At 41.9% G+C, this 25,521-nt stretch overlaps 1 protein-coding gene across 1 annotated transcript in view; it reads right to left on the minus strand.

The window, feature by feature from the left end:
* Window positions 1-6,002: 6,002 nt before the first annotated feature.
* The window catches only part of GABRR3 (gamma-aminobutyric acid type A receptor subunit rho3), a 31,004-nt gene continuing 11,485 nt past the window's right edge, over window positions 6,003-25,521 (minus strand). The window contains exons 3-9 of the mRNA XM_009487716.1: window positions 18,554-18,621; window positions 16,799-17,022; window positions 13,768-13,850; window positions 12,788-12,928; window positions 9,904-10,056; window positions 7,352-7,548; window positions 6,003-6,305 (exon numbers count right to left, since the gene is read on the minus strand). Of these exons, the coding sequence (XP_009485991.1) occupies window positions 6,003-6,305; window positions 7,352-7,548; window positions 9,904-10,056; window positions 12,788-12,928; window positions 13,768-13,850; window positions 16,799-17,022; window positions 18,554-18,621 (1,169 nt within the window). The remainder of the gene's footprint in view (window positions 6,306-7,351; window positions 7,549-9,903; window positions 10,057-12,787; window positions 12,929-13,767; window positions 13,851-16,798; window positions 17,023-18,553; window positions 18,622-25,521) is intronic.

Below are 25,521 nucleotides of genomic sequence, written 5' to 3' on the forward strand. Positions count from 1 at the left end.
GCCGCTCCAGCTCCTCGGGGGCCGCGGAGGGCCGGCAGCCACGAGGCCGGCGGGCCCAGCGCTGCTACAAGGCGCCCCGCACCCAGGGACGCCCTCCCCGCACCCCGGCGAGGCGGCGGCCGGCCCGGCTCCCCCCGCCGCCATCGGTCCCCCGCCCCCCCCCCCCCCCCCGGCCCCGCTTCCCCCACGGGCGCCGGGGGCTCCCCGCTCCCCGCGTGCGCACTCACCCGGGCGCGCGGGCCGCAGCGGGCGGGGCGGGGCCGGGCCGGGAGGAAATGGCGGCGGAGCCGGGCGGGCAGCGGCGCGGCCGCCCCCGCGGGGCCGGGCCGGGCCGGGCTGGGCTGGGCTGGGCTGGGCTGGGCTGGGCCGGGCTGGGCTGGGCTGGGCCGGGCGAGGTGGGCGGCCCACCCGCCCGCTGGAGGTCTGGGGTGGAAGCGGGAGGCTGTGGCCGACGCGCTGGGTGTCCCGGGAGGCGACGTTTCCGGGCGCGGTAGGAGCCGGCCCGTTCACCTGAGGGCGTCGCGGGCGGCGGAGGGGCTGAGGCCTGTCCCGAGGGGGGCGGGGGTCTCCTCTAGCGGCTCGGGCCTGTTTCCCAGCGCACGAAGGCGCCGCAGAGCAGACGCTAAGGCGGCCGGGCGCGGCGGGAGGCGCCAGGAGGAGCCCCCAGGCAAGGGGAGAGGCGGCGTGCCCGGGGCCGGGGCGCCTTCGGTTCCCCCCCGCCGCGGCCGTGGGAGTGGGTCCCTGCTCCTGCCTGCGGCGCAGGGTGGGCTGCGGCGGCGGCTGCCGGCCTTGCCCGCGGGGAGACACCCGTTGCAATGGTTAACGATTTGCCAAGGCCAAAGCTGCGCCAGGGGAGGTTTAGATTGGATATTAGGAAAAATGTCTTCACGGAAAGGGTGGTCAGGCATTGGAACATGCTGCCCAGAGAGGTGGTGGAGTCACCATCCCTGGAAGCGTTCAAAAAACGGGTAGATGTGGCACTTTGGGACATGGTTTAGTGGGCATGGTGGTGTTGGGCTGATGATTGGGCTGATGATCGGGCTGATGATCTTAGAGATCCTTTCCAACCTTCGTGATTCCTAGTTTTTACTTTCATTAAAAATAATCCAGCCACCAAGCCAGGAAACATGAAATTGGTACTCTACCCTTAATTGGTTTAGTGGTGGACTTGGTAGTGTTAGGTTAATGGTTGGACTGGATGATCTTAAAGGTCTTTTCCAACCTAAACAATTCTATGATTCCATGATTCTATGAAGAAGGAGGCGTCTCATAAGATGTCAAGCAGGAGTAATAATTCACCGAATAATTCACTGGTATCAGCCAGTAACGGTGCCTGGTGTTTCACGCCATTTAACCTCCCTTAGTGGAGAGAGTGCAATGTCAACCTGTTTTTTTGTTTTTACTCCCAAACTAGAAAGTTTTAAAGCCATTGCCACTTTGAAAACATAATCCATGCAGGGAATCATGGAATGCTTTGGGTTGGAAGGGACCTTTAGAGGTCACCTCGCCCAACCCCCCTGCAGTGAGCAGGGACAGCTTTAACCAGATCAGGTTGTTCAGAGCCCCATCCAACCTGACCTGGAATGTTTCTAGGGATGGGGCCTCCACTACCTCTCTGGGCAACCTGTTCCACTGCTTAAATGTTTCTTCTCCATCTACCCAAGTTATTTAGCATGTATGTGCGAGAGAAAAATACCGCTTTTCGGAAACCAATAGGAAACTGATTAGGAGATACCACATAAAATCTTGTGGTTATTAGTATAAAATTTTACTTCATATACACAAAAGTGCATGGGCTTTAGCTGGCTTATTTTTTCCCAGACCAAAATCTGGTTCCAGAGCCCCCCTGAGGCTCCATGGAAGAAACCTTTAGAAGCCTCACCAAGCACATGAAAACTTCTAGAAATATTTAGTTACCTTTAATAAAGATGCCTGTTAATGGTTTAATTTACATTGGCTGAAAGACATCAGAAGAATTCTTAGGTAGGTTTTGCTAAAGTTTTGTTCTTGTGTACTGGTAGCTTGAAGCATACAAAGCAGAACTGCCAGCAAAAGTTGAATTTTGGAAACCTCAGCAGCCTTGCAGTGCACGGGTAATGTAAGTAGAAAGTTATATTGGGCATGTTAGTTACTAGAAGGACCTTTCAATGACAGATAAGAGAGGGGACTGTGGTCTATCAACAGCTTGTGGAGGGAAAGAAATAATAGAGCCTCTCACATCTAAAATACCAGTTCACATCCTCCCTTTATAGAAAATGGTTTTGCAGTCCTGTTCCTCCTTGCGGTGTGGTTGCTATTTGCACAGTAACAATTCCTGCTTTCCTGGTGTTAACTGGATCTTTTGGAACAAACCTTATGTGATTCCAGTGGGTTCTGTGTTCATGAATGCATTCAGCAAACTCCCACGTGCTGAATAGAGAAACTGGCAAAATATAATACACAGGAAAAGGGGATGGAGAAGGTGGCAAATATGGCTCATCCTGTGCAGTCCTTGTTCCTTTACCAGCTGGACCACTTTGGTCACCAGCTGACCAAGACATCGTGGCCACTTGATCATGAAATACAGATTAATCGGCATGTGGGGGTGGGTTACTAGGAGAGAGATTTTGCTAGGGGTGAACCTAAGGTTATCCTAATTGTACAAACGTGTACAAAATTAGTAAAATTTAACTTTCTCTGTAAAGCATTTTTCTTTCATTGGGCTGTGACTTGAAGAAAGAGACCTCTACTTTCTAGTTCTGACTCGTTCTTAGTTCATCACATCACTCAACATTCAGGACACTTCACAAAATTTATTAAATTGTGACTGTTTTAGTGTAAACACCAATAGTTGGGATATTCAAAGGCGTACATTTTTGTAGCTCTCTGGAAAGCCGGTCACTGGCATGAAATTCCACTTACTTCTTTCATGAGAATTATAAAGCTTTGAAGAATGAAGTAGTTCTCCAGACTTAAAAGTTTGCATCACCTACATTAACACTTACAGGATGTTTTCTTAATACAGATGGGTGTAGCAGCAGATGCCAAAAATAGGGAGGCCATATCCTGCACCTCAGCTGGTCACAGAAACCATTATAAGCTCTTATTTCTGTTCAAAAAATCCACAAAGTACTCTCAGCATAACTGCTTGAATACCACTAGGATGAATACTCAAACAAGTATATATTTACATAAGGGCTGTAATGTTTTAACTTTTAGTAAATGCTGTGGGATGTAAAATCTGTACATTTGACTGGCTGCAAAACCAGCCACAAATAACAGGAATGGGAAATACTCATGAATACTTTTTTAAAGATTTCCATGCTGGTCTGTCTAGACAAACTGACTAAAAGTGTTTATTACCAGCCCCTTCTGGAAGATAACACAAGCTTCAGAAGAGGGTCATGTGAGTTTTAGTCAGCCCTCTAACGCCCTTTAAACAAGAAATAATGTATTTAAATACTGTTTGTTATTTTTAACTATTTATACAAGCAATAGATTTTTGAAGTATCATTGATCCTGATCTCATCCCTGTCACTGCATTAAGAAGATAGAAATTACAAGCTTGGCTGTAAAAGTATGCAGTTAAGTTTCATCATCATAATGTGCAGTTGTCTTCATTATCATAATAAAGCTTGCTGTGTAGTACTCTCCGTAGGGAGAACGCTTTGCCAATGGTTACATTCACAGTTCCAAAGTAACTCAGGGTTTCCTCTATTAAAGTAAGCTGTGCAGCTTTCAGGCACATGTATAGGATGTGCCCGGAACGTAAATGCAGGCAGGAATCTCTTTTCCTCCACACTTCCATGTGTGGGCCTGTTTGCTGGACAGCCTACACAGGGGCTTGGGCATGCTGCGCTGCAGGACATTTGCTGCTGCAGATCCTGTAAGAAATAGAGGGAACTAGTTTGGGTCAAGAAGCACATGGGTATTTTTTCTGTCAGAGGCTGAGGATTCACTGCTGGCTACAGGACAAATACCTCTAGCTGTAAGGCAGATAAAAAAAATTTCATGAAAACAATGGTCGTGCATTAGTTCCTGTGAACAGTTTAGGGCACGCCCAGCTGGAGCAATTAGATGGGAACTTCTCAGGCAATCTGGAGCATCTGTGCAGGATGACTCCATAATGGCAGTGCGGTAACGAGGATGTCACGGTATTTATTTTATATATATTACACATTTACTCAGCTTGAGGTCTAGTGTGCTGTTGCTGTTGCCAAAGCTTGCGTGTCCTTTGACTTTACGTTCCCAGCATTGTCATTCCTGGTACGGTTCTGCTTTCCATGACAGGATTTCCTGGAAGAGTATCAAAGCCGTCTCAGCTCTGATCATTTGTTTGGCAGTGAACTGGCTGGCAAGCCACCCACTCACTCCATCAGATTTCAATCACCCAGCACGCAGTGTGTCACCAGCTTCTCCAGCTCTGTAATTGGGAGCTTGACACATGCAGCTTTTTGAAAGAGTAAAAGACATCACCATGCTACGAGCAAACAATATTGGAGCAGGAAAATCAAATAAACCAGAGAGTGTTTCAGGCTTCCAAATTTATTCCCATTTCCTAATCTTGACCAAGCAGTGACCAAGCATTTACCTTGTGACATTTTTTGCCACCACAAATTATCATGTTGGACTGACTTTGTAAATACAAACTCGCTTTATTAAATGGCAGACAAACCCAAGAACTTTAAGTGGAAAATGCTCCCTATTTGGGAAAGTCGCAAGAATAATCTTGATTCTTTTCTGGAGCTATGACCGCTTTTTCTGTGTGTCCCTGAATATCGTTAATTCAACCTCCTTAGCCTGAACCTAAGGATATTTCCATGCACGATTCATCTGGGACTGTTGAGATTCCTGTATATGGCTCTGTTTTGGCACAGCTGCTATTCCTGTGTGTCTCCATGTGGTATCTTGATCTGTGCTGGGGATCAGTGCTGCAAGAAGGCATCTGTAGCTTCTCCTCACTGTAACATTCAATCTCAAAAGCCAAAGGGAGAGGGAGGGGGGCAAAACCCTAAGCTCATGTATTCAACATAAAGCAGAAGAACCAGATTCTGCCGAAGATATGGTTGGTTTGTTTTCTTGATAACATTTTCTAAAATCTCTGCCTCAAAGCCTACGTCTCTGAAATGAACAGTTATGCAAAACACAGGTGATTACAGCAGGTCTGCAGGAGGCACAGGTGCGTGGGTGTCACGTGAGGGGCATGGCTTGTGCAGGTGACGCTAGTCATCCACCTGGGAGGTGGCTGTAAGACACTGAGAGCATGGGGTCCGGGACATCACTCCTGTGCTGCCTCAGGGACTGGTGATCAAGGTTTCTCCAAAATAGAGGCCCTTCCCAGTGGTCCTGTGGGAAGTCGGGGACAGCTGACAGGGTGAGGGGTTTTCTTGAGGTGTTGATGATGCACGATGTAGAAAGCCCCATGCGCTTTGCTTCCTGCTTTCTGCTGGTCCCTGCTCCACTGCTAAGCCATAATCGCTTTCCCCCTAGTTACCCGCCAAGGACAGAGGCTGCTGAGGTGCGTACAGGTTGCCTAGCAAAATTGAAACGCAACAAGTGAAATAAGGATAGGAGCTATTTGAAGACAATTGGTGCCGATTGCCTACTAAAATGGGCCACAAGTGGAGAACAAACAGAAAGGCTGATTAAAGAGGAATGCTTAGAGTGTAGACAGAGACTGGATAATACTTCAGGTGGGAGCTGCTGTCTGTTTAGGTGTGTGACAAAGGGCTCCCTTAGTGTGCACACTGCTTCTGTGCTACTGCAGTAGTAGCACGTGCATTAGATTGCCCCAGTGAAGCATTGCACAGTCCAGCTGGAAAAGAAACCAGATGCACGCGAGTTTTTCATTAACAGTTTTGCTGCTAGCCAAACCAGCCTTGGTATGATGCAGAAGTCCATTCGGAACTTAAAAGTTACCATTCGGAAACTTTTAAACTTTTCCCCTACTGCTGTTGCGTTATTTTTAAAGCATGTTGCTACCGTCATACGCAAAATAATGTCTAGCTTGTAATGATTTTTGTTCATATGTACAAACCCCAGTAAAAAAAGTTGAACACAATGTACACACTGGGAAATATAATCCTGGAGTATGTGTCAATAACATGATTGTTCTGTAAAATAATCCTGCCCACGTTTCCCTTTAGAGACCTCTTCCTCTTCATGCGAGTTGTGTCCACATTGGAGACGCTGGCTGCACGTGCCCGAGTCTCATTCTCTTCACAGCGGTCTGAGAAAGCAGTCAGGTCCATGTCCACATCCGTGTCGTGAAAGCAGCCGTCGAAAGCCATTGCTTGCACTGCATCAATACTATACATTCCTGAAGCCTGGCAACAAAGAATAGTTATTCTGCGTCTAGCAGGAGCCATTTTAGTAAATTTATAAATAAATAAATTGCTTAGTAGAGAAATAAAACAGAAAATAAAGAAAGCTTTCTCTTCAGTGTTGTTCCCTCTGTGGAGAGCATGTGGCAAGCATATGGAGAACAGGGCTACCTCACAGTGTTGCTATCTGCGGTGCCTGCCCCCTTGGGCAGGACATGAGCAGGGAAGGGGATACATGCGATAAAACACACTTGTCTGACTGATTATTGCCAGCTTCTGGCTGGTAATATGTGCCCCGGCTTCTGCAACTGACGAAATCAAACTCTGCCTCTCCTGTAGGTCTGTGTGGCTGGAATTGTGGGAAATGACTTCAAACATTTCCATGAGTAGTTTTTTGATGGGATTATCAAATCACATGAGCGACATATGCAGTTTTTGTGGTTTTCCCCTTGTGATTTTCCAACAAATGAGTTTACATGGGGGGATATTCTTGAAGCAAAGGTTTTAAGTGAGTGCTTCATAGAAAGCAAACATTTAACTTGTGAACATTTGTGCTTCAGGCATACTTTTCTGAAAATGACCTTGTCATTCATCTGGTCTTGGGACAAAAAGGCATCATTAAACCCAGCTTCCTAATTGAAAATGGCAAAGCAGGAGAAGGAGAAATAGACTCTGCTTCACAGGAAACGGGAGGGAATATTACATGAGTGCATGCTGGGGTATATTTCAGAGAGAGGAAAAATACCTTGATCAGTAGGTATTTGAGAACAGAATGAAGGTTACTTTCCTCTCGGGGGGGGGGGGGGGGGAGAATCAGGAGAGGTACTCCTTAACCTCTGCCATAAGAAAAGGAAGGGAGAGAAAGCACAGGCCTTCTCAAGATCTCAGAGAGGATGATACATTTCCCTCCCTTCAGCCAAGTAAAGAAAAGCGAGATACAGAGTGGAGTCACAGAGATGGTTACTGCACTGTTATCACAGTGGTGTGTCAGGATTACCCTGTGGCTTCTGTGATGCTTTCTGAAGGCAACAAAACACAGAGGATTGTACCTTGCCCCTTTTTTTGAGTTGCTTTCTCTCTTCAATTGTGGTGAGATAGTTCACTGCTGCATATTCGATGACAGACAGGAAGACAAAAAGGAAGCTGATCCATAAATACACATCCACAGCCTTTATGTAAGACACTTGAGGCATTGAGGCACTTACTCCTGTCATGATGGTTGACATTGTCAGCACTGTAGTTATACCTGCCAAAGAAAAAGGGGAGGTTATCATAATTCTGGCCAGCTGGTTCTGTTTAGCTCGTCACCGTTGCTTGGACAGCACAGCTTTGTGAGGGCATATGATTGACACTGCCTTTAACTTCATTGCACAGGCTCTGAAAAGTGGAGTGAACCATGAAGGACCTATCACATACAATACTGAAACCAGTAAATCATCTCTCTGCTCAGTGCGTGCAGTTAGAGCTGCAGCACACCGAGTTCAGTCAGCAGGGACACAGCACTGGCGATTCAGCAGCATAAGGAACACATTTCTCTGACAGCGCTGCTATAGAGAAACGAAAGCAGCTTTGTGGTCTTCCCTCACTTCCCAGAGCCAGGGTCTCCACTGCACACTTTCTTGTCCCAGAGAATGACTGAAGAATCACAATTTCCCTCCCAACCCCTTCTCAAATTGTACTCCTTCAGAACATACACCAGCTTGTACATCTCTGTCGTAACTCCATGGCTCTCTAAAAACACTCTAGCATAAAAATGCTATATGCATTGAAACAAAGAAATATTTTTTGTTTACTTCAGTGTGTCCAGAATTTCACCCTCATCTTTTCAATCTCTCCTCTCATGCGCAGCTATTCATCTCATTTGATTTTGCTCTGTCTTAGGGGAAAAAACCTGCACCAACACCCCACCCAGGCCCCACTTTTAAAGAAATGAATGTAACACTGGAAGTGAAGACATCTCAGTAACACCTGTGAGACAGCACTGGCTGGTAGCACAGCCTTTCAGCTAGGTCTCAGTATAGCCTTCCTCCAGTTTTAGGCTAGTTCAAGTCCACTGGAACATACAAGAGTTTTCCCTCTCCTTCTCTGCAAGTTCCTTAGGTTGAAGGCTGGAGTTTGAAATACACCGTGTAAGAAGAAATCAATTTATTTAAAATATGTATACTCTAGGCTAGGGAGCTAAGCTTTTTAAACTTTGTTAACATTGCCTATAAATTATGTATGCTTATGCTAATGAAATGTGCGTTATTCATAGAACTCCTGATGCATAACCTTCTGGAGAAATCCTTATATAAATTAAAGAACATGATCAGCAAAAGCATCTTGACAACATTACAAATAACCTGCTGAGAATTAAAACTTTATTTTTACAGATGAAGCTAAATTTCTTATAAATAAAAGGAATTGGTAGATGCATTAATAAAAGTAGGTAGGGGGTACCATAATTTGGTTTTAGACTAACAAATCTATATCTCATGTGTTAATAGCTTTAGACTGTGCGAATAGAAAGGAAGCTGAGGTAGATACAGTCCTGGTTTTTTTCTAGATTGATACAGCTGTAGATAAAAATTGAGGGCTCCCTCAGCACACGCAAGTTTGTTTCTTAAAGATCCTCAAATTTTCACTTGTCTAAGAAATATGGCAATATACGGTTGGCTTCTGGGACTAGCATCAGTAGATGAAAGAACAGGAGCTTCTTTACTAATTCTTAAACTGACAGTTGCAGGACTCAGATGCATTATGGTTACATTAGATATCTTAACAAAGTTCCATCAGATCTTGACAGAGATGCTAATCTTTGAAAAAATATAATCATTCCAAGGCCATCAGCATTAAATTCCCAACAAAGGCAGTCTTGAAGTGGTATCAACTGATTCATCACTGAGAAAAACAATAATGTTATAGAAAAACGCACTGTAATTAGACATGTTCTCCTGAACTGTGGTGTTGAGAACTAAAACTGTGAGAGCAGAAAGACGCCCAACTTACTCTTTGGCCTCCAAAGAAGCCTGTGTGCCTTGCACAGTTAAAGCACCAAAGCAAACATTTTCAAGGTGCCTAACAAAGAAAGGCTTCGCTGTATAGGACAAGTCAGGAAACTGGTTCCAAGTTGGTAGGAAGATATCAAATGTTTCTAGAGAGAAAGCAGAGCTGCAAAGCTTTTAGACAGATTGTGCTATGCCTATTAAGTATCTCTCATGAACCATGGATTTGGGGAGGGATCTGACAACCTGTTACTACCTGTTACTTTACTGGGAAGAGGGGAAGAAAAAAACAACCCAGTCTTTGGAAAAAAAAAAAAAAAAAGGAATGAAGTAAAATTCTACATAAGGAAATCTGCAGAATCATCCCTTTTTCCTTCTGTGGTGTGTGAGCTGTTTTCTTAATATAGTAAAGCCAGTCTGAACAAACATCCCATTTCCAAATGTAGAGGTTAACTAAAGGAATTTGTGGTAGTGACTACAGTGGCAATAATAGTGTTTTTCAGGCAATTACCTGATATACTTGTTCATGTCCTATGTAAATAGGAAGCTAAGGTAACTTCAAAAGCTCTCCCCTATCCATTCTATACTTGCCAAAAGAATATACATTAAAGGTTTACCTAGCGATACCCTGGCAGGAACGGCTCTTCTGTCAATCCAAAATGAAACCCAAGAGAGCATCACCATCAGCATGGCTGGGAAATAGGATTGTAGCACAAAAAAGAAAATATGTCTCCGGAGTGCAAAGTTTATAAAAAGTCGATTGTACCAACCTATTGAAAAAAAGAGAAGAACAGGTTGGGGGAGAAGAGAGCTGTGTTATCTGTGAGCTCTGTTCATTGGCTCCCTCCTTCCAGTAGGAATGGTGTATCCATATCAGTAATAGTAAATGCCTAAGAAATATTGCCACCATCTTGGTTTTATATAGTGCTTTACAAACTGTCCATCATACCTCATTAAAATACTGCTGCCTTGGGAGTGAAGCATCACAACTGCGTAAGTAAAATACTATATTTTAATTGAGGTGAGGAAATTGAAAAAAAGTAAACAGACTTCAAGTGAAACTGCCGGGAGAATACGGACAGAATATAATTGTCCAGTCCAGCTAGGACAGTGAAGCCAACACCCTGCCTCCCCCAAAAAGTAGCTTGCCTTCTCTCACGCTACAAATACCCAGCGACAAGGAGCACTTCTTTTCCTACGGTCAGACCGGCTTGCCTGCCCAGCGTTGACTTTCGAGGAAAGGGTGCCATCTAGTGAATTTTGGGGCATGCTCTCTCTGTGCAGCAAAGCATGTGTGCTGTACCTCCTGCGGTGGGAAGGAAATCAGTTTATGGTGAGTGAAAAGAAGACAAAAGTGGCTGGCTGTGCAGCATTTCCCTGTCCAGTACAGAGACATCGATGAGCCTGTGTGGGAGCAGTCACGTCATCACAAAGAGCGATTTTATAAAAAAGAATATCTCAACAATAACCCCATCTAATATTAAACACGCTCTATGTGTTTTCAGTTGTGCAGAAGGTTTTTGGTTTTAAAAATTATTGTCTCAAAAATGGATTGCAATTGTTGCTCCTTTGGAGGCCAGGGAACTCCAAAAGCCTAAATGCTATGCATGCATAGTTCACTGAGCTTCACAGGAAAGGATATGCAGAACCTAAAATGCATAAGGCTGCTTTGTGAGCAGCATTTTTGTCCATTTTCTGCCCAAGACTCTTCGGGGGGAGATGACTCCCAGTAGAGTTGTGCTGATTGTTCCCCACTATTACTTACTGCGGGGGGCAGGGTCTGTGTGTAGTTGTTTTCTTCCAACAAGAAGCAAAATAAAAGAGCAAGAGGAAGTAGAACCTCCTGACCGAAACAAAACCTCAAAGCCAAAGAAAAGTGTATGTCTACAAAGGGCAGTGTTCTAAGTAACAGGTATGGTACACGCATTATTCAGGCAGTTCCCAGGGGTCCTTGTGACTTAAAGGAAGTCTTGTCTTTCACCTTTACCCTGCTGAGTAAGCTCATCATCAAAACATCTGCATGTAAGTGTTAAGCAGTTACACTTTGCAAAGTCAAAGGTGCTGTGAAGGTGCTGCAAAGGCCTGGGTACAGGGCTGGTATGAGGTCACACTGTTGCGCACAAGGCCTTACTTGCTTGCATAAGTGTTTTTTGATGAGAATAACAAGGCAGAAAGAAGCCAGCTGAGTTCCCAGAACCCAGTTTCACCACACAGTGATAGCAGTTTGGTGGAAAACATGCCAGTCTCCTTCTTGCAACAAGGGCAAATTTGACATAGCTCTCAGCAAGGCGCAGTTATGATAGTAAGGTATCACTCGCCCTCTTCTCACGTGACAGTGGCTCTTGAAAGCTGGAGCTCTGTTCTTAGCTCATACACGAACAAGAGATAAGGATGAAGAACCTGATCAAGGTGTGAATTCCTCACTGCTTAGGCTGCACCATAATTTAAACTGGAATTTCTGCATTCAATCTCAGTCACCACAAACTTGAATGGCTCTTTTTTAAATGCAAAAAGAATCTATCCTATAAATAAATGTATTTGCAACTTTCCTGTATGTCTTAAAGACTTTTTTCCAAAGTGTTATGCATTTCATCATATTATATGGGATAATTTCTATTTTATTAATCTGCCTTGATGTAAAGGGCAATATCCACACTGAAATGAATTGACTCAGACTGGAAAGTACAGTAGCAAACATGCTGTTTTATCTGGTTAAAAACATATGGTTAGGCTACTTACATAGAGAAGTATTTAAAAATCTATAATTGCATGTACAAATACAAAGAAAATAAAACCCACCTTGCATGAAATCAAGACCATAATAAACTCCTAAAGCCTTGTGCAATTTGCCAGGAAGTATAGTTCAAGATCTATAGGGAGAAATAAAAACCTGGCTGGGGCAGATATCTGTATTTAAACAATGCAGCGCTGACATAAAGGGATTTTTTTCTGCAACTTTATGTATAAACATGGAACATTAAGCAAACCATGAATTAGACCTGAATAGATTATAAATGCTCTCATGTGGAAATCTTACAGTTAGTAGACTTTTAACAACATTTTACAGCTCTAAAAATGAGGAGATTTTAGACAATAAAACACACTGGGGTTCCTCTTGTTTGCTTTCTAGTACTTGACCATTTAGGGTTTGTGTTTTCAAGCTTTTCTATATAACCAGGACCCAAAGATTCCTGTAAACCCAATATTCCAGTGGCTTTCAGAGAAGCACCACGATTTTGCAAGAGCTCACAACAGCATATATCTGGTTGTTGTGCATTTTTTTCAGATTCTTTTTGTCAGCTGTTAAGTTACAAGTGTTATTACGGCCTCTTCTAATATCAAGAAAGTGTTACATTGGTAAAGAGAACCGAGGACCTAGACCAGTGTGATTAACAGACCTCATTTTAACTGTCATTTATTAGCAGCAAATTTAAATGTGAAAGACATTCTGCATGATCGTGTCCTGTGCTTCTCTCTTTTAATGACAGGGGCTTACTATACCAGTACTGCTGTAAAAAGCTAGTCCACTGGAAGCACTGAATTCTTCGATGAAAAACTGGGAGAGGGAGATGTGCTCATCTGTGCTCAGAGACTTGTTTCCATGTTTCCAGTATAACATCAGATCATCTTCATTGTAGGCATCTATGAGAAAGTAAAAACTGAATCACCCCTTCTGCTGGAATAATGCTTCTGTTTTCTTTTCTTAGGGATAGGAGACCACTCAAATGGTTTGGGAAGACCCCAAAGAAACATTTTTTTTCACATCAATTTGCCAGTTAGTTGACATGGAAAAATTTGCAAAGACCATATTTCCATGTTGTTCCAAGTGTAGCCCAGTCCTGTGCCCTACCAGCAGCTCACCTGACAGATGGGGGGCATGGGCATGCTCAGGGTCACAAGGCACATAGGATCAGAGCTCCAGAGCTGCTACACTGAGCAGACTGCCTGAACACTGGGGCAGTGTCTTCTCTTTTCCAAGACTAAACAACAAACCAGTTTTATTCATAATCCAAGTAAGAATAAATTTTGAGATATCAAAAGGCTCTGCAAAACAGAATTACATTTTGTTGTCCATCTCTACAGCTTACTACAGACAACTGAGTCAGGAGTGAGAAAGCGAACATTTCACAGTAACACAAGCACTCATTTTCATTTTTCCATGAGGTCAGATATTGACATCTTATTTTACTTTTAACTCGCACTTTTTTCTGAGAAAAAAAACCATGATTTTTCACAGAGGAAAACATTTTTAGATTTAGGCCTTGGAATATCAACCCAGTCGAAACAAAGCAGGGTGCATCATGGTTTTTGTATCTTCCCAAAGCTCACTGAGTTCTCGAAAGATCCCAAACTGGCCACAGTTTAATATGTACAGGTTGAAAGGTTCAGGTCACACATCAAAACAAGTGAAAAAGGTGTTATGAACAAGGTGGAGTACTGGTAACAATGCACATGTGAAGAACACATATGAATTAACTTACAGCTTTCCAGTTCTAAAGAACAGTTCTGAGTGTCCAGAGGAAACCTACTGAAATCCATGAAACACATAGCAGAAACCGTTATTCTGCAGAAAGGAACAGAAAAACAAAAATTAAATGAAAAATTTCATACTTTCTTAGGGTTGTGCAGATATCTTCATGAGATCCCCAGCCAATTGGCTGTTTAGAATCCTAATGATTGAGTTTTTCTACTTTTTTTAGACGCTTCTAAAATTGCTTCAAGATAGTGAGATAAAACTAAATCAATGAGAGAACTGTATTTTTTAAGCATAAACAGTCTTTCTTATTAAGTACAGTACCTTCAATTTTTAAACCCTTTACTGGCCTGATCCTTCATTAGCCTTTCACATATTTTGCTTTGAAGAGTTACACTTATGAAGATTAACAAGGAGAGTTCACATTTCTTGACTGGATTTCTCATAGGCTGAAGTAGATAATATTACAGATTAGAGCAAATATCATTCCAACTGCTATTTTCCCAGCTAGAATGGTTATAATATTTAATTGCATAAAAGGATAAGCTGCAATTTCCGGAAGCCTACTCTCCTCTTCAACACCATGGAAATGCCTTATACTCTAAAAAGCTTAAGGAAATCTAGGCAAAGACATTATTTTGCATTCCACCTGCTTTTTCACAAATGTTTAGAAGGTAAATGTGCCTTGACATTTTAATCAATAAACAAAAAGAAGGCTAGAGGTAGCAATTTAAATATGGTAGATATTGCCGAATTTCCCTTTCTTGTCACAGCTTGCATGTCATTTGATTTTGTTGTTTGATTTTTCAGTTTTCCCCAGACTGAATCCTACAGGGATTTAAGTGATAAGGGATATACTGGGTATATAAGTGAGCTTTGAAAACTTGTGATCAGTAATCACACTGTAGCTGAATTTTTACAAGTGTAAGATTTTACTGGCTTGAAATGAGATTGTAAGAGTGGTACATCTTTAAAATCATGCGTAAGACTTCCAACTATGGATGTTGTTTCTGTCTGTTAGCTATTGACTAAAGGATCGGGGGAAAAACAAGAAAATGTTGATTGAAAAAAACCCAAAGACTATTTTAGCAACAAATCTGGATTTTTGTTCCGCTTTGCTTCAGTAAAATCCTGGATGCTAAGCACTGAAGAAAAAATGTGGAATATGCAGATTTCTTGCACATAAGTGTTTGGAATATAATCTGCCCACTGCATGTAAAACTGGCAATACAAAAAGGGTGTTTTAATGAGCATCTGATTCTTTAGGAACATACACATTAACACCACTCAGGCTAGAAACACATTGTTTCACCTTAATCATTTTAAAACCTTGGTTCACCAGCCTTTAGGTCACCCCTTTCCCTGCCTCTCAGCCATTTTCAGATCTTTAAAGATAAAATCTTTAAAGAAAAGGAAGAGGACAGGGCACCTGCCCTTCCCACTTATGTCCAGGAAGAAATCCACAGGTTTGGTGGGAACTTTGGGGCTTTGCTATTCACTGGCACAGGAAGGTAAGGCTGGCTGCAAGCTCACCTGTCTGAGCAAGGAGGAGTCACCCAAGCACGCACCATCTGGTAATGCAGGGTTAGGGAAAGATAACTGCGGGAGGGACGAGGGCAAGGAAGAAAAGTAGAGCACCAGCTTGCAAATGTGATGCAGGACACAGGGCAAGGGCTCCCACCACAGAAGGGATTCCGAGCAATGAGCAAACGTAGCAAATTGATTCACACTGTGTCTGTCCCTCAGCTCTACTTCCTCCTTTTCCTTCCCACCCATCTCACTTTTTCCTTTCTCTCCATTTCTGTCCTTCCCATCACATGCTCCCCTTGGTTTGTAACTATTTGTGCACAATTTCTTGCCGTTAATCTTGACAACACTTCACCTCTCCGGCAAGCTGACAGAACCCGTTCGCCCATCTTACGTCTCTTCGCCACTCTTCCTTCCCCCAGCTGAATGTATGTCGTACCCCTCACATGGAGAGCCACTGCTGTAAGCCTTAGTGTAGCAGCATAGTTCCTCTGATCCCTCTCTCTCTCTCATGAAGCATGGAAACGAATATAGGAATAAAATGCATACTTCACCTCATTGTTTCTTACTGGTCAGTGTGATTCGTGAACGTGCACTGTTTTAAAGTGGTGTACAGCTGTTGTTGTGAGGGTTTCTGCATGTCTTCATGAGAAGGTAGAGAAATTCATTACTTGTTGGAACAATTATTACATAGCCAAAATCTCAAGTGCTTGCATAACTCTTCAAACTATCCCGACTAGATGAAATATCACCTCTGTGCCCAGGCCTAATTAGTACAAACTGGAGAACTGTGATTTCTGCAATGCACAGGCCTCAGGGCCTTTATCCTATGGAGAAAATTCCTCCATTAAAAATATTTCTGCCACATCGTCCACATCTGCTTCATAAAGAAAAGCAATAACATGTAGATAGAAGGGAGACACTTTTAATGACCTTGCTGTTCCAGTCCTGGAATTGCTGTTTCACTTTGCAGTTCCTTGTAGTCACACAACACACCTGTCTAGCATTGCTGGTAGCACCAATAATCTGCTCTCCATGCCTATCTGGAACCCCGACTAATATCAATGGCATGTTTACAGTATCCCAAGGTGAAAATAGCTGACAGACAGTTTTAAAAGACTCAGGAGGAAAAAAATCCCACAGTTGTTCTTTGCTAATAATTTTGGGCTTTACTCTACCTAACAGTAAAACTACTGCAATATTGCTAAAACCACTGGCAATGAATTAACACTTGATAAACTTCAATTTACAACAGATGAAAAAACTGCCGTTACCCTGTGACAAGAAACAATGTGTGAATGACGGAAAAATGTTATCTATATGTTATCAATCCTAAATTTATTTTCCCACTGGTATACTGGTCACCAGTTCCCATTATCTGATGCCAGGGGATTAATGCCAGTCCAGTATCAGAATCTGAACTGCAAGTATTTCCAGTAATTTCTCACGGTACGGACTATTGGTCCACAATTGCAGTCATGTATTTTCTCATAAAAGGGTATTGTTCTTACCGTAGACTGAAGAGTACATTGCCATCAGGGTATACTCGGAGCATGACATTTTCCACAGTTGTATCATGGATGAAAGATCTTTTGGAGTGTACAAAAAACACATCAGGTACCCAGATCTTTTTTATCAGTCTTCCATCAAAAGTCATACTTTTGTTTTTGTTACTACGAAATGAAAGTCTTTCATCCTTCCAGTAATGTCTGAGATATAAAGTCATTGTGAAGTCCTTTGTTTAATTAAAAATAAAAGAAGACAATGCTTGTTTTATTCACATACAATAGAAAACAGTACAAAGTAATCAACTCATGCAAAGGATCAGTTTCTTCTCTGGACATCATCTGGAGGATCCTCAATGAGAGGAATCAAATGCCACTCAATGAGTTTAAATATAGATTAGAACTACCTCTGAGATACTGGCTGTTTGCCTTGCCACTGGTGTCTGAGTCTGAGGTTCATACTTCATCTAAACTTAGATAAAACTTTTGCAGATTTCAGATTTCAGCTGGATTGGGCCATCAGTGAAGTGATAAAGAAACTTTAAAACCAAGCAAAGGCAAAGGGAAAGGGGTTTCCTTTGGAAATTTTCACAAGCTGTTCCCAGAATGGACTGTGGTTCCTTTACAAAGGGATTAATTTGAGCTCTTCATGAGCATTAGGTCAATTTGTAAAATCCATCAGTCTGTACATTTTGTACAAATATTGCACAGGGGTTTTAGATTAGTATGTTTACGAATGAAATGCATCAGAAAGAAACAATATGATGAATTTCATAAGAGTAAACAATTAAATTTTACAGGAATTACATTTTTTTAAATAGGAAAGATTGTTACAAATGTTTTGCTATCCTATTTAGAGAAATAACAGGACTGCAAGTATACGTGTGGAAAGAGATGGAGAGGATGCTGCAAACCCAGTCTGAGCTTTTGCACAGCCTGGCTGCTCTGTGCTCACCTATATAACATTTGCATTATTAGGCGGACATCATTTATCTCAGTAGAACAGTTACTTCCGATAAGAATACTGGGAAAATACTTAGGTCTTCCCCTGTAATATGATTTTATGATTTGAGTAGGTTTGCAAAGGAATGCAGGGGTTCATACTGACAGATCCCACTGCAAACTCAACACCTACAAGTAGAGCTACACTCACTGTGAAAACATATTGTAAATGAGATCTCTTTGCAAAGTTAACGTGACCTGCTATTCTACGACGGAGCAACTTGATACTCATGTCTGGGTGGCATTATTAGCGAGACTTTCGGCTGAGGAATGAACAGCCTGCATTCCAGTGCTACAGGTCCTTGATTGCAGTGAGGGCATCTCCTTCCTAGGACCATTCCTGGAACTGATTTTTCTATTTCCATTTGTTATGACCACAGCTCCACCCATGCCAGAAATTATGGGAATACTCAGATCTGCATAAGCAAAGGAAGCAAAGGACATGAAGCCTCATCACCTAATGTGCAGAGCACCAAGAGCTCATGTGGAGGCCCATGGGGCTTACTGAATGGTTGGCATTTTCAAATCAGAGCACTGTTCACTCCGATCTGTTCCTCTTGCCCAGGGAGAAATTCAGCATGCGCTTTTCTGTAACACTTCCTAGTTCAAATGAGAATGACTTGCGTGCTTCAAAGCAAGGTTGTGCTCTTTAAGGGTTTGCTTTCTTTAACTGTTTTATTCTATATCATCCAGCTGGATGTTTCTGAGACCCTTAATTTTGGCTGAAATTCTTTATTCCAGTTCTACTAACCAACTTACCATGTCAACTTCAGATATGCTGTCAATGCTTTCTACCTGCACATCAATGCCCACAGGTATTGGCGACCCTTCAATGTAAGAGAATGAAAGAGTGATAAGGAGCATAAATCTGTATTTTTAAACGGAAGACCGTGTATTAGCAACATACAGAGAGTACCCCATCCCAGCATTTACTGTGGTCTGTCCACCTTAGTACACTGAATGAGAAAGTCCATGGCAACAAAGTAAAACCCAATGCTAAACAGTTGTAAAAATAAGTACAAAATCTTCAGTGATCTTTTTCCAGCCACATTAGTTGTTATTGGCATTGCAGTTTGGACAGCAGTGACAGCTTCCTTGTGGTGCCAAAGCTTATGAACTGCTTGGAGTGTGATTTAGAACTGTCCTAGGGAAAAGCTGAGTAAATATATCAAATGCATCAAATACTGCAAAGCTTACTTACCAGTTCCAATGCTTATTCCCACACTTATAAACAAAATATCTATTACGCCTCCTAATCATCTTTAGTTACTTAAAAGTTTGGCATAGATGTTTGTGAAAGAGGATTGCTTGCTCACAAACTCATAAGGGCTGTAGACATACTAAGCATGTTCTGTGATGGAGTGTTGTGTATTACTGCGTAAATAATTTATTATCAAGTACAATACATACCAAACTGCACTAGGTGACTTCATTTTATATACTACCCCACTACTTCATGCCACTGAAAAAGGCTGTGAGTTTATAACACAATGGGATCTGAATGAACAAATTATAAAACTGTATTTGCATTTTTACAATAAAGTGACTAAAAATCAATTAAAAATTACAGGAAAATATAAAATTATTTCCAGTCTCTTCAATGTACAGTATCTAGAATGAAGGATCTGGTTCTATATGGGTTATGTACCTGTGTAATTTTCAGCAAGCAAGTCACTCCACTAAAGCAATTGACTAATCACTACTTTACAGAGGAGGGAGAGGAGAGAGATGTATGCATATATGCATATACACACCCACCCCCTGAAGAACATTCTACATTTGGCATGAAAATCAATAGTAATTATTATACATGGGATTCCAATTACATTTGTTGAAAATAGTCAGTTAAAATATTTTTTTATTTTTTATTTATTATTATACCTTAAATATTTAAGGTACACATTTAAAGTAACCTGGTACAAAACACGAGTACAAGGAAGTCTGAATGGCAGGAGATAGCAACAGCTTTTTTAACTTGTCTTTCTCTTTTTCTTGCCTTTTCCTTTTATCAGTGTCAAGCCAAAATAGTCCAGAAATATCACTCTCCTGATAACCAGCCACAATACTGTGACTCTTTTTGGAATTATTCTTAAAATAGCAGCCCTCAAGGATTACACAGCTGCCCCCAGTTCTTACCAATAGAGATCTTGAACTATTTTTAAGGTATGTTAAAATCTGGCTCTGTAATCTCTTGATTTGACTTGTATTTTTTAATGGAGGGTTTGACCCTGCACAGAACAGATGAAGATGAATTGTGCATGGGAAAGCAAGGTCAAATGTGTTCAGAGTTAGCAGGGTGCACAGGAACATGTTTCAGCACTGACAAGAGCTGTGCTGTCTCGCTCGGAAATCACGTCTCCCTCTGAGAGGAATGCATTGCTCAGTCTGTTGGCCAAAGCTCAAAACAAAATTCAGGACTCCAGACAGCAAAGTTCAGTCAATTAGTTTATTAGTAAAACACTATACAGCACTTGGGAAAATGCTGCTTCTTTTGGAGAATAGAGACAGCAGGAGACATCAAGTTCACAGGTTCGATCCCTGCTCACTGCAGGGGGGTTGGGCTCGATGATCTCTCAAGGTCCCTTCCAACCCAAAGCACTCTATGATTCTATTCTATGATCTGCCCCAGAGGTCGACGCACAAGAGTATCAATGTATATATCCAGCCAGGCTTCTTCACACAAACCAATAAAAATTTTTATGCCTCTCCTAAAGCAGTTTTGACCAATTCTTGTCTTTGTTTTGACCACACCAGGCAAATAGCTTACTTATGCAAAATACTGACTCGGACCAAGTACTGGTACAAAAATGCCTGGTTGTAATCTGGGTGGAGTCATCTTCTCAGTATTCCACTGAAATCTAAACTAGCTTGTAAACTAAAGACAGGTTTAGCCTAAGCAGAAGTCACTGTGGAATTTATACATGATGCGAACATCTTTCACAAATGGCATTCACACATCATTTAAATGCAAACACCGCAGAGAGATGAGGTGTTGCCTCTCAAGCTCCTCATTTGCATGATGAAACAAGGACAAGCCTACACTGCAGAGCTGGCACCTGAGCTAGCTGCACACAAGGCAGGGTGGCTCAGGGTGCAGGCTAGCTGCAGAAGCACAGCGCTCCAGCCGAGGAGCCTGATCAGAACAAACGCTGACTAACAGGCGAACAGCGCTGGAGTCAGAAATCTGGCCTCAGCCCTCGGCTGCCTTTCAAGTCCCTGCAGTGTTAATAGGCACATTCTGGATTGGGGTGAGGTGGCTTGTGACTTGCAAATGCCTGGTGGTTAGCAGGGTTGCTTAGAGTGACTGCAAATAGGCAGATGAACTGTGCGTTGTCCAACCTTACCCACCACAAAGCTTCAACTTCCCGATACTGTAGGTGTGTCCAAACTCTTACCCTGGGACTATGGCAGAGGCACACGGTAGGATATAGTGGAAGTGCTCATATCTGGGTGTACATTTGATCTTAACTGCTATTACTAAAACTTTGGGGGGTGATTTGCTTGACTACCATGTTAAAAACAGTGGGTTTAGTCCTATTTATGTAGAATTATGTGGGAGGAAGGGGAGGAGAGGGGAGCAGCTCTCTACATAAAACAACGGCTTTACCACTTTCTGAGTCAAGGACAAATCTAAAGCAAATAAAGTTGAATGTCTACCATCAACGTTCTTCAAATAGGCAAGCAGCTACCCACAGATCATATCACAGAATAGAATGACTGGCTTTCTAAGCCATATATCATGTGTAGTGAGGAAAAGGTTTTTCTTAATGACAGCTGTTCGAAGTGTGATGATGGCAGTCCTAGTACTTCCTTGGGATTTGCAAAAATGACAGACAATTTCCTACCCCAACAAGCACTGTTCCAGTGGGGGCACAATTTTATTCAATAATTCACCTCATCTGGGCAGATATAAAGAAACTGATCACTGAACTAGAAATTAGTGGCAGCTTATGATTACGTTGGTTACATGCACACAAATTGAAGTGTGCCAGTTATACATAAATACACACAGAGGCACTTGATTCTTTGAAAGGACAGCTTGCACTAAGTTGGGAACTGTTCTAAAACCAAGTCAGTGGGGACACTGAATAACGTAAAAGAGATAAAAGCTATGGCCAGGAGAAATACAGTGGATGGTTCTAAAGTGAATTAAATAAAAAGGGCACTGGTAAAATGAAATTTGTTCCTGATTAGGTAGAAACGCTAGAACTGTGAAACAGACTCCTTAAAAAGAGATTCCTGTTCTCTATCTGGTGAAAGGCCAAAGACTATACTCATGCTGCTTAATGAGAAAATACTGTTCACTCTAGCATTCACCACAGACAATTATTAAACTACATCCTCTAACCCCAGCCCTGACCTATTACTGACAGAGCACAGCAGCTGCAAATATTTTCTTCCTATTCTGACTCTACTTTGGCAAAAATGTAAGTAGATAATGAAGACACTAAACACTGCACATATATGCAACCCCAGTCACTTCAGTGTGCTGTTCACTTTTCTAATCTGAGCATTTTTATATTTTTGTCACTAATACCACCACTCCCATAAGATACGTATTGGCCTTACTCTGGTCTAGGCCTTCTGAGCTTTGTAGTTTTCTGGGAACATTTCTTTCTGTGATTAAAAACCAACTCCACTAGAAACAGTAATAATTAACTATTGAGTACAGGCTGCTGAGACCTGTAATTTCTTCATCACTCGGATTTGTTTTACCATGACTGGATGTTTTTAAAAAATAGCATTTCAATAAGCACTGGAAAGGGACCTAAACCAGCCAGAATAGTGATGAGTCTACCCCTATGTCTGCACTACAGCTTTCTGCCTAGTATATCGAGAATTCCAATCTCTGGCTGATCATCAGGCAACAACATCAAATTCACTTTGAAAAAAAAGTAACCATAGCAAAGCTGTGTTTTTTATTTCCCAGTATGAAAAACTGGGGATGGCAGAGAGGATTTAGTTATTAAATTGAGCAGCTTCAGCTGCTTCTGGAGCGTTTGCTACAAATCATTATTTTAGAGGGATTAGTGATTTTCACAATGGAGGCTCCACAGATTTTCAAGACAATTACTCCTCAGCAGAAAAAATAGAATTGTTTTCAGATGCCTTTATCTTCACACAAGCCATTTCCAGTCTTTTATTTTAAAGGTTTAAACATAGCAAAAGTATTCCACGATGAGCATGGAATTTTTTTAATAGATAGTATGGCAGACATATTCTATAATACCATTTTAGGAAGGGATATTATGTAAAAAGGGTATCCTTTTAGCACTTTAGGATCAATTTCTACAGAATAATGACTGGTTTAGTGAATTCTGTAGTATTTTTCTGATAGTCAGACCTTCGAATACACAGCAGATCGCACCTGAAATTCCATAAGATAAATGTTGAATTTAGAAAAATCAGCCACTGTATCCCAATTGGCTTTGTAACGGTGTATGCTGGAAAAAAGCTAGGTCTACAGAAAGTTCCCAGTAGGAGACAGAGACTAGGGAATGATTAAGGTCTATAGGAGTACTTTCTTCTACAAAATGTTTGTTGCCCTGTAGAGGAAGAAAACCAGATAGAAATGTAAACAAGCCCCAGGGAAGTGAAGCTATGTGGATGCATTTACTTTCCTCTGGCAATAAGTGAAACAGGAGAATTACTGGCAATGGTATTTTCTTCTTGTTACTGTTTTGTTTCTTTCTTATTTATGTGAGAAATGAAGGTGGACCTGTATTAGCAGTAGCCAACTCTTGGCATGGAAGAATTAGCAATGTAAGAGAAAGAAATCCAGGAGAAGCAGCCTATTAGAGGTCTTGCAAATTACCAAAATATTTCCCTCCTGTTCTGGACCCCAGCTATTCCTTCCAGTAACACATGAGAAAAAGCCATTCCACTTTCATCAGAGTGAGTCTTCTCCACCATGGTGAGAAGATATTTCTGACCTTTCAGGGAGGGCTGTGGTGCAGAAAAAACAACTTAGTGGCAAAGAGCCATTAGAATTGCAGCATTTTTTGAACATTCATTGAGACCTATTTTCTTTCCTTTTCCCCCCCTTTTACCTTCAGATGAATTTAAATGTTACTAATTTAGCTTGAGGGGGGAGGAAGCATAAGGCAGAGCGAGCTAATGCGACCTCTGATCCTCTGAAAATTTGGAATTAAGATGATGCTTAATTGCAGACTGGGATGCAAACTGTCTAGAAAGACTGTTACCTCTTGACCAGCTAAACGCTACTAAATTCTTTTCCACCATTTCTAGTACTTGCTAATGTTATTATCCTCTATATTGGTTGACAAAGCAGAGAAAACCAATTTCAAAACTTCTTTAACTAACACATTGTTAGCATAGGAAATGGCAGGTCCTTAAGACACAATGTAAAAGAAAAATAAAGTTGTCATACTTCAATATATATACACACAGTGAGAACTTGCAGGTACACAGTGACAATGATCATGCGGCTCCACAATCTTTAGAGTGCAAAATAGTTCAGAGAGTGTGTGGAAGGGTTTACTGTCAGGAGAACCAAGGCACAGAGGAATAAAAGAATGACCTCCTCTATATGCTAGTCTAAGATTTTTTTTAATGGCAATGTTAATTTTTAGTAAGTGGAGACAGAACTCAGGAAACCAAGAGCTCACACCAATGACGTCTGCCAGTATTTTCAAATAAGATAGTTCAGAAAACCATAGGATATAGATAAATAGCTGTAGAGTAGAAAAGAAAATAACTTTAAAGGATTTCTAAGGTTTCGCTCTAACACCGCTCTCAGTGTACACAGTTTTGGCTGCTAAGGCAGCCTGCATTGTGGCCCTCAGACGTGAGCTGCTAGAAGTCTCTGTTCATTGTCTGATATTGGCCTGTGCTCACCCTTTGTCACTGAGTTTAAAACATGGGGATAACCATTCCAAGAAGTGCTGGCAACATAATTTAATTTCTTACTTTTTCTCCAGTCCAAACTTAAGCTATCTTCTCACAGCTTATCAGTTTAGTGGGCTACTGAAAAACCAGTTGAAGTACTTTAGGCCATAGCAGTACAAAGATATGTAAGTCATGAAAAAATCTGACTGAGTCTACTGACAGTCTTTTGTTTCCTTTGGTAGGACCTATGCAGACAGAGAGCCTTACCAGAACTGGCAAGAATTAGTATACCATTGCAGGACCCCTAACATACCCATCTGCTGGCCTTTACCAGTGCTTCTGGAAGCAGCAAGGACTAAACACAATTCCTATGATGTTCACTGATGCAGTTGGTAAAGCTGTTTGAGCAAAGGAAACATCCGTGCTCCTAGTCCAATGTCTAGTGGAATTACTCAAATCACTATGTTGGCCCACATCTGTTTGCATCAGCAGGGGTCCATCTGTTGGAGACTTCCAAACAAGAGGACCGTGACATTACATAGAAGGCAACAAAACAAAACAAAACAAAACAAAAACAAATTCCAGGAAAGGAAAAATACCCCAACCTCCTGCCCCCCTCAAACAACAACCCAAGAGCCTGGCTTAGGGAGTAAGTGCAATGTAACAATGTAGGTTTAGTTTTTTAAAGAACGTTTGGGTGTACTGAATTATTGGTTTGCTTCACTCAACCTCACTGTATAATGAACTGCAGACAAGTAGCATAAGAGCAAAAATGTAGAAACAGCATGCTAGCAGCTTGCTGGTTTTGCTTCATCTTGCACAGTATGCTTCTCAGACTTTGATCTCTAATCTGTTAATAAATGGACAATGTCAGGACT

Source organism: Pelecanus crispus, chromosome 1, assembly GCF_030463565.1.
Source record: "Pelecanus crispus isolate bPelCri1 chromosome 1, bPelCri1.pri, whole genome shotgun sequence".
Lineage (NCBI taxonomy): Eukaryota > Metazoa > Chordata > Aves > Pelecaniformes > Pelecanidae > Pelecanus > Pelecanus crispus.